This window comes from Macrobrachium rosenbergii, chromosome 56, assembly GCF_040412425.1.
Source record: "Macrobrachium rosenbergii isolate ZJJX-2024 chromosome 56, ASM4041242v1, whole genome shotgun sequence".
NCBI classification, from domain to species: Eukaryota; Metazoa; Arthropoda; class Malacostraca; order Decapoda; family Palaemonidae; genus Macrobrachium; species Macrobrachium rosenbergii.
In genome coordinates, this window is record NC_089796.1 from 31,760,317 (window position 1) to 31,775,513 (window position 15,197).

Consider the following 15,197-nt stretch of genomic DNA (forward strand, 5'->3'; position numbering starts at 1 on the left):
ATCAACTTCCCGGGGAGCCTTAACTCATTGAGAAGGATTGTTAAACAGCTTGGGTTCCTCTTCAGAAAGGTAAGAAGTGGTAAATATTTGCTAGTGGAAAGACGGGTGTGATTGCTGCTAGAAATAAATACCTAAGGTTAATCAAGAGCAGTCGGAAGCAAAGCAATCCACGACCAGAGATATACTTGGATGAAACTTGGGTTAATCAAAGTGAATGTGTTGCCAAGTGTTGGACAGTAGAGGACGGATCTGTGGGTCCAAATTGAAGACAGGTAAAGGGGCAATGTTCATTACTGTTCATGCTGGTGGAGATAATGGATTTATACCAGGAGCACTCCTCATGTTCAAATCTAAAACTGGAACCAAAGGAGGTTTTTACGATTCTATGAACCACGAATGTTTCCAATCATGGTTTGAGAATCAACTTTTACCAAATATCCCAAGTCATCCTCTAATCATCATGGACAACGCATCTTACCATTCGAAGTTTATGAATAAAGTACCAGCTGATACTCAAAAAAATGCCAAATAATCCAGTGGTTAACAGAAAACAAAATTCCTCATGATCCATCTCTGTTGAAGGTTGAACTGCTCTGTCTTGTTAAATTAAACAAACACAATCAGGTCTTTTGTACTGTTGAAATGGCACGTGAAAAGGGACATGAAGTACTACGGCTTCCTCCATATCTCAGCCATCTGAACCCTATCGAACTGATTTGGGCTCAGTTAAAGTCATCGATTCAAAGCCAGAATTCTAATCCCAATCAAACTCTTCAACGGATAGTCACAGTAAACAGAGGAGCGACAGAAGCAATTAATGCAGATGACTGGAAAAAATGTATTCGTCACACCAGAAAGGTAGAAGAGGAATATATAAAAAAAGATATAGCAGTTAACCATTTGATGGAAAGTTTAGTTATAGACATTAGTGAAGACACCTCGGATTCAGAATATAGCAAAGATGATTGATGTTTACCTTGGTTATCAGCTTTGAATTAATGTTATTTTTTGATTAGGCTAACATATATTTTTGTTGCTTCTATTATTGTCATATTATTGCACATTGTTCTTTTGTTGATAAATGCAGTCTTTGAAGGTCCGCTTTGTTTCATGACAGCCTCCTTGAATTTATTTATTTTGCAAATATACCACTATCTATTTTTGTTGGGGGGTGGGGGGTGTTATTTACCACCAATAAGTAAGTAACTTACATGTCTCGTATATGGAGTAGTACGAGTATGTTTGCCATCAGCTACACGCTCAAAAGTTTTACTTTTACTCGCTGTGGTATAAGTGGAGTATAAGTAGGCCTTTGGCCTACCATTGCCTAAAATAAAAATTATGTATAGAACTTTGCCCTATCATTGACTCAAAATATAAGAAAACGACATGAAAGCCTATGCCCTGTCATTGCCTCAAGATATAAGAAATTGACGTGTAGGCCTATACCCTGTCATTGCATCAAAATATAAGAATTTTATGTGTAGGCCTAATCTCACAATGATATGAACATTATGATGAATTAATTCCCTATGATCGGAATTGGCTGCATAAGTCTATATTTCATTTTAGTTGATGTGGTCTATGAGGAACCGCTTATGTAGGCCAACACCAATTAAAAAAACAAAAAAACAAGATGCTTGTATATTTAGGTTTGTGATATATATATATATATATATATATATATATATATATATATATATATATATATATATATATATATATATATATATATATATGTGTGTGTGTGTGTGTGTGTGTGTGTGTGTGTGTGTGTGTGTGTGTGTATGTATATAAAATACACGGACGGAATGATCCAAGATCAGAACTTAACAATAGTATATAACTTAATACATATTTTATCGGAGATGTTAATAGCCTACTTCGTAACTCCGGAAACTCAAACCTGTGGTGTCATCATTCGCGCATGGAACTCAACATTACCGAACTGAGTTAATTCCGTACTAGTAATCGTTTGGAGTTGGACTCTTAATTAGTGTGACGCAGTTCCCCTTTCGAGAGCTAGCCAATCACTGGCGTGCAGTGGGCGGGTCTTAGCTGCAAAGAGCGGTGGACTCACTCTGCCATACATTCATTATAAGTTTATAACCTCTTACCTTTGGGAGAGGATAAGATGATTGTTATAGCAGAGTCCATCTCGCTTTGCAGCTAAACCCGCCCACTGCACTCCTGTGGTTGACTAGTACTAAAGGGAGAGTAACGTCACACTAGTTAACATTCCAAATGATTACCTGTACGGATTTGACTCCGCTCGGTCACGTTGAGTTTCGTGCATGAATCGTGACCACAGATTTGAGTTCCCGGAGTTGTGAAGTGTGCAATTGATATCTCCGATAAAAGACGCATTAAGTCATACATCATTATGCAGATCTTGGAGCATATTGTCTGTGCGTCATTTTTTTTTTATCATGAGCAGCCTAAATGCACAAGCACCTTGCTTCTTTTTTCCTTTGAATTGGTGTTGGCTTAAATAAGCGATTCCACATAGACCACATTAATTGCAACGAAGCATAGACTTGTGCAGCCATGTCAAATGTTAATATCATTGAGAGATTAGGCCTACACGTCGGTTTCTTATATTTTGAGGCAATGACAGGCAATAGACTTACACGTCAATTTCTTATATTTTGAGGCAATGACAGGACATAGTCCTACACATCAAATTCTTACATTTTGAGACAATGACAGGCCATTGGCCTACACGTAAATGTCTTATCGCAAATAGTTTTCTACCCGTATCTGTTGAGATAGAGTAGCTTATAATTAATATGGTAGTTTCACCTTCACGATATATAATGTATATGCATAAAGTGGAATGTACACGTATAAGCAAGTGCACATACACATTACATGCGTGGATGGCCATAGTAATTGTAACGCCACTTATACCACAGGGAATAAAAGTAAAACTTGTGGGCACGTAGCCGATGGCACACACAGATCAATCACAGGACTGTCTCAGCCTTACACACAATTAGCAAACTGTTCTCAGTGAATTATATTGAAAATATATTTACAAAAGGAATAACAAATTATATTACTGTGATGAGTAAATATAAGGCTGTTGTGGCATTCAATGAAAATGAAGGCTACGGTAGGAAGGCACCATAAAATAATTAACGAAAAAATAAAAAAAAAACGATAACTGAAAAAGTTATGTATGAGATGATCCAAACCAGTCTGTGAGTAGCTCATGATTCATTTGCTTTTGGGGGCATTCTTGTAGATTACCCTCTCTCTCTCTCTCTCTCTCTCTCTCTCTCTCTCTCTCTCTCTCTCTCTCTCTCTCTCTCTCTCTCTCTCTATATATATATATATATATATATATATATATATATATATATATGTGTGTGTGTGTGTGTGTGTGTGTGTGTGTGTGTGTGTGTGTGTGTGTGTGTGTGTGTGTGTGTGTGTTGTTAGGAGAATATTCTAGCGTGGACTATATTCATAAAGATCTCGAATACTGTTAAAAGAAATTACTAAATTTCAATTAACAAGAGTAGCCAGATAATTCTTTACACCAGTATTTTATGAAGAGGTCTATGTTTATTCTGCAATGTTAGGTTACCATATGATAAGTTCTCGAAGACACTACAAGCACCATAACAGCAGCAACAAAAACAAGAATAACCACAACCAGAACCACAATAAAACGGTTGAATATAAGATAGGCCTATAATCCAAACGTCATAAAGACAGGACATTATAGGTCTGTGTCATTGTTTGTGATCTTGTTATTTCGAAAGGAGATAATGTTCTTAAGAAAATTCTCAGCAAATTATATCCAATATGATTCGCCTATCATACTGGAACTTTAAGTTAAACATAGGCATATTCTGGTTTTGAAGAGTGGAGTCACTGCTCGTCATCCCACCGAATGTGTAAACAATTGCAATGAAGTCAGTTTTATGACTTAAAACGTAGTCAAATTCCTGAAATCAATATGTAATACCAGTCTGCATAGCTCTGAGAACGTCTGTGTTAAATTTAGAATGGTGAACACGCTTGACATCAGAAGGTAATTGTCATTTTCCAGTGATTCAAGTGCACCGATTCGAATGCAGACATTCCCTGTGTCACCTCCGTATTCAGGTGAACCTCATTTACGAAAAACAACATTACAGCATTGCGGAACTCTCCTGACTTCATTCATATTTTCCTTTTTTTTGGGGGGGGGAGATGTGTATTATGACTTTATTGCAGGGTATAATATAAAGTTTCCTTTTGATAATCAACAGAACGTTTTTGAGTTCAGTACAACAACCATTGCAAAATAAATGAAGATGAAAAGAAGCACAGATTAACCAACTTTTCGAAACCATTGCTAACAAATCACCTTCAAAGAATGGTCATGACATAATCAGTGGGCGGGGCTTAGCTGCAAAGCGAGGTGGACTTTGCTATAGTATGTGTTCTCTATTTCATCGTCTTCGCCGATCGCGATTTTTTGGTGCTGTATTCGGATGAAGATAAAGATGTGTTCCGAGCTGTACTTTATTCAACAGACACCTTACAGGTGTAGTAGAAGCTATACAAGTATACACAATAAGGAATCATATCCTGCTACATAAGGTATAATTTACAGAATGGAAGTCTGTACATAGGATTCCATCCTAAATATAAGAATAACTTGTTGTACTTATACACTGTAATACTGCGCTTTCACGATGCAGTACCATTGAACTGAACACGTCCACCAGACAAAGTTTTCCTGCGTTCACTTCATTAGCATCTTTCATGCGGTGTTACATAACATGTCTTGCACTTACGTATAAGACATACATGGCAAATTGGGACTTCATTAAGCGCCTAGTTGATTCAAAACGGAAAGCACTCTTCACCTTGTGCGTTACTATAGATATTAGTTATGCTGAGTATTTTAATAATTTTTTATGCAGTGTTTACTATCTCTTACTCAGATTATTGTTGTTATTATTATTGGAAGGAAGTCAACCCTCTCTTAAACGATTGTTAAGCACATCCTGATAAAGAGGATGACTGCATCGTGCGATTTAATCTAATATTGAACCTTCTCAATTTTTCCTTTAAAGAGAAACGAGTCATAAGGAAAATTGAGAAGACTCATATAAGATTAATTCGCACGATGCAGCCATCCTTTTTATATTATTATTATTATTATTATTATTATTATTATTATTATTATTATTATTATTATTATTATTATTATTATTCAAGTTTGAATAACGTCGAGAATTTAAAAAGGTCTCGATATTCTCAACACATAAGGACCACGATGAGAAAACAAGAGTTCTGAAGTCCATCGATGTCACTGCAACGCTCCCCTCTCCCACGAGATCCACTTTATCCAAAAATAATAATAATACATTTCTGTCCAACAACAACAGTAATTTTAGAAATATGTAACTAACATCACAGAGAGAGAGAGAGAGAGAGAGAGAGAGAGAGAGAGAGAGAGAGAGAGAGAGCACAATACACACGAAACTCAGTCATTACGAGACCTAACTTACAGAGAAGGAGAGCAGATACGAGTTGCACAAGTATTTCATAAGGAAACCATTCCAAAGTTATGAGGGAGAAAACCCAGTATTGGATGCGTAAGTAATTGATAAAAGAAGCTTAACTGAGAATGAAGGATTCTCTCTAGAAATACGACAAAACGAAAGAAGCAAAATTTCCAGGGACTTATTTGACATCGTTCTTTTCTTCTCCTTGTAGACAAGGGGGAAATGGAGTAAGCAATGTCATTTATTGAAAGAATATATAACGTGGTTGGTTACACTCCCCCTTTTTTGTATATGCTAAGTATAAAACTGTAAGTTGTTAAAAAAATTATCTGCTATTATCTTAATTGGATTGCAACCAAGTTGAGGATAATGCTCTTAGAAAATGACCTACGTTTTATCATTGCGATCAAAAGGCAAACAGTTGAGCAGAGATTAAAAATTCATCACAGTCTTTGCAATAATCAACATTAAACTTCAGGTAAGAGTTAATACATATCAGCACCTGAAGATGTTCCACACTGATCTGAAATTGAATAAGTAATAATGAAAATAATATTAGATTTCATTTCAGCTCTAGATACATGAGATGACATGATAAGAAATGATAAATCAGCAATACCCACACAGTTGCTGAAGAACTACAAAAAAAAACAGTATTCATAATAATAGTATAACAGTAATAATAGTGAGATTAATGGTAAAAAAAAAAAAATTATTAAAAAAACAGATTGCATACAATTAATTTGTAGCTAGGGACCTTAGGTGGGCACAGAAGTCGGGTCCAGAAGGCTAAATACCGAAATTGAAAAAGCAAAAACTCTACAATGATATCAATCACAGTAATAATAAAAAAAGAAAATACAATAATAACAATAAACGTGCAAATATAATAATAATAATAATAATAATAATAATAATAATAATAATAATAATAATAATAATTAATAATAATAATAATAATAATAGGAAAAAGACCTTCTTTAATACAGGTTTTGTTAAACAAAATGGCAGTTTCAACAGCATTTATTTTATATAGTGAACGCTCAATTCGTCCCATCAATTGTTTTTCTTACTCTGGAATGGTTGCAAGCAACTGACCAATATTCATATCCGGTGGTTTAGTGATGTGTAGGAGGTAGTTCTCGTCGAATGTCGACTGGTTTGGCCCTCCTCGTTAGGGCATCATTCAGGACAGGATCACAGGATGCAATGGCTGTAATGCGTGGATTTTTCATCTTTTATCCGTGTTTGTTGGTTTGTGGACTTAGTCGCTTCATTTTTCATTCGTTATCCGGCCATGACGTCATTGGAAGGGCGGCTCCTGATTGGCTGTCTTCTCCTCGATCTAAACCTACTGCTGATCGGCGATGGTGCGGTTTCTCGAGGAAGGCGGGTTAACCGATCGTTCCCGAGGTGAAGGGCGGCGCCTCTGCCTCCCTCAGGTGTTGGAAGGGCGTCCTCGGGGCGAGGGTTAAAGTCGTCCTCGACGTCGGGGCGTCTTTGGGTCGTAGGTGGGTGTGAGGGTCGTTCTTGCAGGTCATCCTCGGGGTGAGATCTCAGGAGGCGATCACCCTCGGTGCTCTGGAGGTCATCCTTGAGGGGCGTAGGTTGGGATGCGGGTCTTGCCTGGGTGTCCTTGGCTTTCCTGGTGGCTGTAGGGAAAAGGAAGGTCTCCTGAGTTACATTAAGACTTGATTTTTCCTTCCCTATGTGGAGCGCCTCTAGGACGCAAAGATGACGAAGGTCGGAGGCGCTGTCAATAATTTTGAAATGTCCGACAATGTCGCTGTGCCGGATCCTCTGGTTATGGGCAGTCTTCCAGTGATCTTGGGGAAGGGCAGGGTTGTTCTTCATCAGTAGACTACACATCTTCTTGCTCCTGTAGGAGATAACCAGTTGGATCTTCTTGCTGCTGTTGGTGGGGGCGACATTGTCCCTAATGATATTTTTTTTCAGGGCCTGTTCGTCCTCCTTATATCGTGAGTGGTAATTCCCTTTGTAGAAGAGGGTGATCATCTCTGGTGTATCTTGTCTCTCCTCTTGGTTATACCACTTCCCCATCGTCCTTCTGTAGGCGGCCTGGATGCTCGTGTTGGGATGACGATTATTAACTAATACCTGGGAGGCCCGTTTCATTTCACGGTGAGTGTCAGTCCACAACAAACAGTGGGTAAGGGCCCTCCTGGTGTAGGCGGTGATGGTGGAGTTCTTGTACCTCTCGGGGCACTCTCTGTCGCCATTCAGGCACATACCAAGGTTCGTAGAGAACGAGTCCTCCTTCAGCTCAACAAGGACATCCAGGAAGGGTAGGCAGCCGTCCTCGTTGTGTTCAATGGTAAAGCGGAGACTGATGCATCGGTGGAAGGCTGCACGCAGTTCATCAATCTCTTCGCTGGAACCGGCACATATAAAGGTGATCAATATACCGGACGTACATGGATGGCTTCTCTCCAAAAACCCTTTATTCCACCATGCCCATGTAAAAGTTCGCAAACAGGAATCCGAGGGGGGATCCCATTGTGACACTGTCTACCTAGAGGTACATAAGTCAATGGTGGTTGACGAAGGGTGCCTTCTTAGTACATCGTTCAAGTAAGGATCGAAGGGCATGTTCGGGTATGGAAAGGGGTCTAGTTGATGAGTCCCTGTAGACGCTATCAGCGATCATCTCGATGGTTTTGTCCACTGGGACGTTGATGAAAAGGGATTCAACATCCATTGATGCAATGCATCCTCTGGCAGGTGCAACTCTAAGGGCATCAAGGAACTCTGCAGACGACTTCAAACTATAGGCGATTTTAATCTTGGCTATATTTATGGTAGTGTAAAGACTCATAAACGCAATAACCCCCTTAGACCAATCATCAGTCAAATTCCCGCCCCTACTTACCACCTTGCAAAGAAACTCAATACCCTCCTAACACCTTATATTCGTTCTACCTATAGTTTGAAGTCATCTGCAGAGTTCCTTGATGCCCTTAGAGTTGCGCCTGCCAGAGGATGCATTACATCAAAGGACGTTGAATCCCTTTTCACCATCGAGATGATCGCCGATCGTGTCTACAGGGACCCATCGACTAGACCCCTGTCCATCCCCGAACATGCCCTTCGATCCTTACTTGAACTATGTACTAAGAAGGCACCCTTCATCAACCACCATGGACATATGTACCCCCAGGTAGACAGCATCGCAATGGGATCCCCCCTCGGAGTCCTGTTTGCGAACTTTTACATGGGCTTGGTGGAAGAAAGGGTTTTTGCGGAGATCATGAAGCCATCTATGTACGTCCGGTATATTGATGACACCTTTATAAGTGCCGGTTCCAGCAAAGAGATTGATGAACTGCGTGCAGTCTTCCACCGACGCAGCAGTCTCCGCTTTACCATTGAACACAATGAGGACGGCTGCCTACCCTTCCTGGATGTCCTTCTTGAGCTGAAGGAGGACCCATTCTCTACCATGGTGTATACCAAACCTACGAACCTTGGTATGTGCCTGAACGGTGACAGAGAGTGCCCTGAGAGGTAAAAGAACTCCACCATCACCGCCTACACCAGGAGGGGCCCTGACCCACTGTTCATTGTGGACCGACACTCACCATGAAATGGAACGGGCCTCCCAGGTATTAGTTAATAATCGTCATCCCAACACGAGCACCCAGGCCGTCTACAGAAGGACGATGGAAAAGTGGTATAACCAAGAGGAGAGACGAGATACACCAGAGATGATCACCCTCTTCTACAAAGGGAATTACCACTCACGATATAAGGAGACGAACGGGCCCTGAAAAAAAATATCATTAGGGACAACGTTGCCCCCACCGACAGCAGCAAGATCCAACTAGTTATCTTCTACAGGAGCAAGAAGACGTGCGGTCTACTGATGAAGAAAACTCTGCCCTTCCCCAAGATCCCATGAAGAGGACGAATGTCATATACCGATACACATGCCCTTTCTGAGGATGCCCCGGAACTTACATCGGCATAACATCCATGCGCCTCTCCAAACGGATCTCCTGCCATGCCCAGGAGGAAACCATCTTTAATCACTGGAAGACTACCCACAACCAGAGGATCGGCCACAGTGACATGGTTGGACATTTCAAAATTATTGTCAGCGCCCCTGACCTTCGTCGTTTTTGCGTCCTAGAGGTGCTCCTCATAGGGAAGGAAAAACCAAGCCTTAATGTAACTCAGGAGACCTTCCTTCTCCCTATATCTCCCAGGAAAGCCAAGGACACCCAGGCAAGACCCGCATCCCAACCTACGGCCCTCGAGGATGACCTCCAGAGCACTGAGGGTGATCGCCTACTGAGATCTCACCCCGAGGATGACCTGCAATATCGCCCCTCACACCCACCTATGACCCAAAGACGGCCCGACGTTGAGGACGACTTTAACCCTCACCCCGAGGACACCCTTCCAACGCCTGAGGGAGGCAGAGACGCTCACCTCGGGAATGGTTGGTTAACCCGCCTTCCTCGAGAAATCGCACCAACGCCGATCAGCAGTAGGCTTAGATCGAGGAGAAGACAGCCAATCAGGAGCCACCCTTCCAATGACGTCATGGCCGGATAACCAATGAAAAATGAAGCGACTAAGTCTGCAGACCAACAACCACGGATAAAAGATGAAAAATCCACACATTATAGCCATTTTATCCTGTGATCCTGTCCTGAATGATGTCCTATAACAAGGAGGGAGGAACTTGTCGACATTCCACAAGAACTACCTCCTACACATCACTAAACCACCGGATATGAATATTGGTCAATTGCTTGCAACCATTCCAGCGCAAGAAAAAAAATTTATAAGACGAATTGAGCATTTACTATATAAAATAAATGCAGTTGAAACTGCCATCTTGTTTAACAAAACCAATAATAATAATAATAATAATAATAATAATAATAATAATAATAATAATAATAATAATAATAATAATAATAATAATAATGACAGATTCTACAGATGACACTTCATAATTGCTAAAATACAGAATACGTTATTTAAGGAACAGACTCCTCATTATTCCATCTTTCCCACAATTTAGATCTCCTTGTCTGACTGCTTAGGATGCTTTGTACAGTATAAGCTAATTGCTGCTGTTTCTCAGTCAGGTGATCAGACTGGACACTGTTTGCCTAACAGTGATTTTTAGATTATCCAGGCAGTTTTCTATGAACATCTGCGTGGCGGAGTGATAGCGAGGAGCGTTTGTGAGGCGTCTCAGAATGTCATTGTGTACAACAGTGATGCGTCTCATGGTCTCTCGGGTATAGTTCGTCTAAAAGGAACACCCATACTGTTGCAGTAGGAGCAGAAGAGCAGCAGTTTCATGTCTCGGTGACAGAAGGTAAACCTCCTTGCAATCATGTTGCCAGTTGCACATAGTTTACTGCGCTTTTGTTCTATGTCTGCTGTATCTTTCAGGCCGTCCGTGATAATGTGGCCCAAATACGGAAATTTGTGCACGAATTCCGGACGATGATTTCCAAGGAAAATCAGTGGTTCTGCAATATGCTTAAGCAGTCTCGGGAGCAGCGATATACACTGGGTCTTGGTTTCGTTGTATAGGATATCAAATTACTCTGCAAACTGGCGGCAAGTGTCGGTGAGTCACTGGAGACCTTGCACTGACGGGGAAATCAGAGCCATATCGTCGGGGTAACAGAGGTTGTTTCTTGTTGCTTTTTTAATAGTGCATCCTATTGGGAGTGAGTTCAGTGTGACATTCAGGGCATCTGTGTACATATTAAACAGGTATGGAGAGAGAATACCCCCTTGCCGGAGCCCATTTAGGGAGCAGAAGGTGTACAATGATACGTACCCCATTCGACACAGAATTGATGTGTGAGAACCAACAACATAAAATGCCAATTAAATATAGAGGTGTGCCTCGTTTTCGCAGCTTCAGGAAGAGCTTTGGGTAGTTTTCTCTGTAAAATGCTTTTCTCATATCTACAAAAGACAGGAAAACAGGAGATGATGATGATAGGTAATAGCTCAGCAATTCTTTCAGGATGTAGATGCAGGTGTCGGTTGAGTGGTTTCCTTGAAAGCTGAACAGGCTGTCAGCAGTGTGTAGAAAAGGAGAAGTCTCACTGGAAGAATGGACTCAAGTATCTTCAACGCAGTTGTAGTAATTGCAATCAGGCGATAATCGCCAGGGTCAGCTGCTTCCTTTAGCTTGTTTTTTTTATTGACGTAATTTTACGTAAAATTTACCGAAATTTTTTGTACGTGTGGTAGGGGTAAATTTTTTTTATTTTCGGACAAGTACCGATTTCCATGGGTAGATCATACCTTGGACCGTGTAACTTGGGTATCAATACACCAGCTAAGTAGTTCATATAATGCACATGCTCAAATCCCAGGCGTAGTAAAATTCTCACAATGAAATCAGCTGATCCCACCCACGCCTCTCTCTCTCAGTGACCCATTAACGTGCGAGCTGCTGTCAACACGGGCTTTTGTTTACATCGTGCCGTGACGCGAGAACACTTTTCCGAGATGTATTCGCGAAGATTTTACGGAAAAAGTGGCACAAAACGTGTTAGTGCATCTCATAAAAGAAGATTAGATTTTAGTAGGCAGGGCTCTGAATCTCCAGAAGATGCCAAGATAAGGAGTATGCTAATGGATTATGACTTTTCTTGGAGGGCTCAAAGGATTAACCTCACACCAAGCAAGCAAGCCATGGAACTGCTTCGTCTCGAGTGGGAGGAAGAAGATTCCGATCCTGAAGTGATTGATGCTGATGATGAAATGATTGAGTGGAGTGATGTTGATGAGGTAATGGCTACAGGAGTTGTAGCATTAGAAAATGTGTTACAGGTACGCAAAAAAGAGTTCAGAGAGGCTGCAATTAGTGTTGGTGAAGTACCAGGAACAAGTGGCGTAAGCATCAGGGAGAGAGGTAAGTAGAGAGAGAGAGAAAAAAGTTCGTAAGTTGGAGAGAGATGCTGCTGGTATTTCTGTTGTTGGGGTTCTGATGCTGCTGGTATTTCTGTTGTTGGGGTTCTGTTGGTGAAGCTGGTGTTATTAGGGGTTCTGTTGGTGCTTCTGTTGGTATGCTTGTTCGAAGTGGTGCAACAGGTAGTGTAAGTATAGTGAGTAAAGGTAAGGGTAAGGGTAAGAAGGGCATATATGCCAAGAAAAAGACAACAGGTAAGTTTGTGAGAGTGGCCTGCTGGTGTTGATGTTTTGGGGAGATGCTGGAGGTGTTGGAGATGCTGTAAGTAGTGTTGGAGGAGGAGATGGTGATGCTGGAGGTGTTGGGGATGCTGGGAGCAGTGTTGGAGATGCTGTAAGTAGTGTTGGAGGAGGAGATGGTGATGCTGGAGGTGTTGGGGATGCTGGGAGCTGTGTTGGAGATGCTGTAAGTAGTGTTGGAGGAGGATATGGTGATGCTGGAGGTGTTGGGGATGCTGGGAGCAGTGTTGGAGGAGATGGTGATGCTGGGGATGGTGATGCTGGGGGTGTTGGAGATGCTGTGAGTAGTGTTGGGGGAGGAGATGGTGATGCTTGGAGTGTTGGTGATGATGGTGTTGTAGTGATAAATCTTGAGGGTGCTGCTGTGTCTGTTGCTGATCCTGGGAGGCCTTCACTTGATTTTGAGGCATTCCTTGAAAGCAGTGATGCAGGGAGTGGGAGGGGTGTTAGTGATGATGAGGGAAGCTTTGAGGGATATTATGGTGTCCCTAGTGATGCTGGGATTGATGAGGCCCTGGGTTCTGGTTCAAAGAGGCCGAGGCGTTCTAGGAGGAGTAGTAGTAGTAGTGAAAGCAGTGGTTCTGATGTCCAGGCAGAGGGTGCTGGTGGTGGTGTATATGTAGGTGGTCCCTGGCCATGCCCGAGGTGAACGTTCCCGAAGAAGGAGGAGGTCTGGATCTTCGAGGATGAGCGGCTGTGACAGGCAACCAACCCATGATGTTGATGAGGAGTGGACCCAGGATCCTACGCCTCCAGTGATTCTGCCTTTCACAGGTATGCCAGGGTTGAATGCCCCTACCCCTACGACACTTCGGAGGTTTCTCCAGCTCTTTATTACTAGAGAGCTGTTGGCATACTGGCTGCAGAAACTAATGTGTATGCACATTACATGCTTAAGGAGATGTGTCGTGGGGACAAGGATCCTGGGTGCCTGTAACTGTGCAAGAGATGGCTATGTTCCTGGGCCTCATCATTATCATAGGGGATTTTCCGGCACCAGAGAGGCGAATGTACTGGCAGACAGGCAAAATTTTTCAATGCCAGGTTTTGCTAGGATAATGTCCAGGAACCGGTTTCATGCCATCAACCGGTACTTTCATACAGCTAACAGAAAGGCCATCTCTCGAGATAACAACGACCGATTATTCCTTGTCAGACCTGTCATCAATTACCTGAAGGCACGATTTAGGCCACCTACACCCCAGAACGCAATGTCTCATTGGATGAGGGCTTGATGCCATACAAGGGTAGGCTGTCTATCAAGACCTACAACCCTCAGAAACCTTCCAAGTATGGTATCAAGCTCTATATGTTGTGTGAAGCCAAGAGCGGATACGTTGTTGACTTCCTGACATATGGAGGAAGTACTCAACCTTGAAGGACATTGTGTTCACACTAATGGGCCCTCTCTTGGACAAAGGTTACCATGTTTTCATGGACAACTACTACAACTCTATTGAATTGGCTGAGGAGTTGTATTCTCATGGTGTTCTCTGTTCAGGGACTCTTCGTCTTGTAAGGAAGGAGCACCTAACTTTCTAAAGTCTTTGACTCACCAACGGGTGCCTGAATTCAATGCACTTCCGTAAAGGAGGGGGAACGTCTTCGTAATCTGTTGGCAGGACATTCGACTAGTGACAATGATCACTACAGCCTGCAATGCAGAAACAGAAGAGTTTGTGCACAGGAGGTGAGTAAGACGGGCTACTGGTACAAGTTTTGAAACAGTAACAATGAACAGACCTTTGATTATTGGCACCTACTGTCAGTATATGGGTGGGGTAGACCTGTTTGACCAGCTGATGAAATATTACTCAATGGCCAGGAAGGGAATGAAGTGGACCCTGCAAGTTTACTTTCTATTGATTGCAGATGGCAATACTGAATGCTTACTTTATGTTTGCCAAATACCACCCACAAAGTAAGAAAATCAAACTTCTTGACTTTATGTATGAATGTGCTGAAGCACTTACAAACTTCAACGCAGAAGACTGGCCCTTGAGTGATATTTCTTTTGCTCAGTTTACCTGACCTACCTGTAGCTGACAGATTAGATGTCCTGCCTGTTCCTGTTCCTGCTGCTGCTGCATCTGCTGGCGAAGATTCTGAGCCTGATGATCCCCATTCTATGGATTCTGCTGTTGACATTCCTGAGGCTGCTGTTGAATCTCTTGTTCCTCCTCCTTCTCCTCTTCCTTCTCCTCTTCCTTCTCCTCCTCTTCCTCGTACTTCTTCTGTGCCCCCTTCTCTTGCAGACGTTGGTCCCTCTGATTCTTGTCCCCTTTACTGCTGGTCCCTCTACTGCTGGTCCCTCTGCTGCTGGTCCCTCTGGTGCTGGTCCCTCTGCTGCTGGTCCCTCTGCTGCTGGTCTCTCTACTGCTGGTATTGAACCGGAACTGTTAGGTGTGCCACGCCGGCGTGCCAACTTCCTGGAGAACTATGAGCGTCTTGCACCAGGGGAACATTGCCTCATTC

General features: G+C 42.2%; 1 protein-coding gene across 1 annotated transcript; it reads left to right on the plus strand.

The window, feature by feature from the left end:
• The first annotated feature begins 8,115 nt into the window (after positions 1–8,115).
• On the plus strand, positions 8,116–9,295 carry LOC136836151 (uncharacterized). The gene is made up of 3 exons (XM_067100148.1): positions 8,116–8,123; positions 8,250–8,995; positions 9,066–9,295. The coding sequence occupies exons 1-3, from the start codon at positions 8,116–8,118 to the stop codon at positions 9,293–9,295; spliced, it is 984 nt and encodes a 327-aa protein (XP_066956249.1).
• Positions 9,296–15,197: the final 5,902 nt, after the last annotated feature.

Excerpts from the sequence above, each read along its gene's own strand:
- LOC136836151 (XM_067100148.1), top strand. Across the intron at positions 8,996-9,065 it reads TACCAAACCTACGAACCTTG|GAGGGGCCCTGACCCACTGT; the intron begins GTATGTGCCTGA and ends CGCCTACACCAG.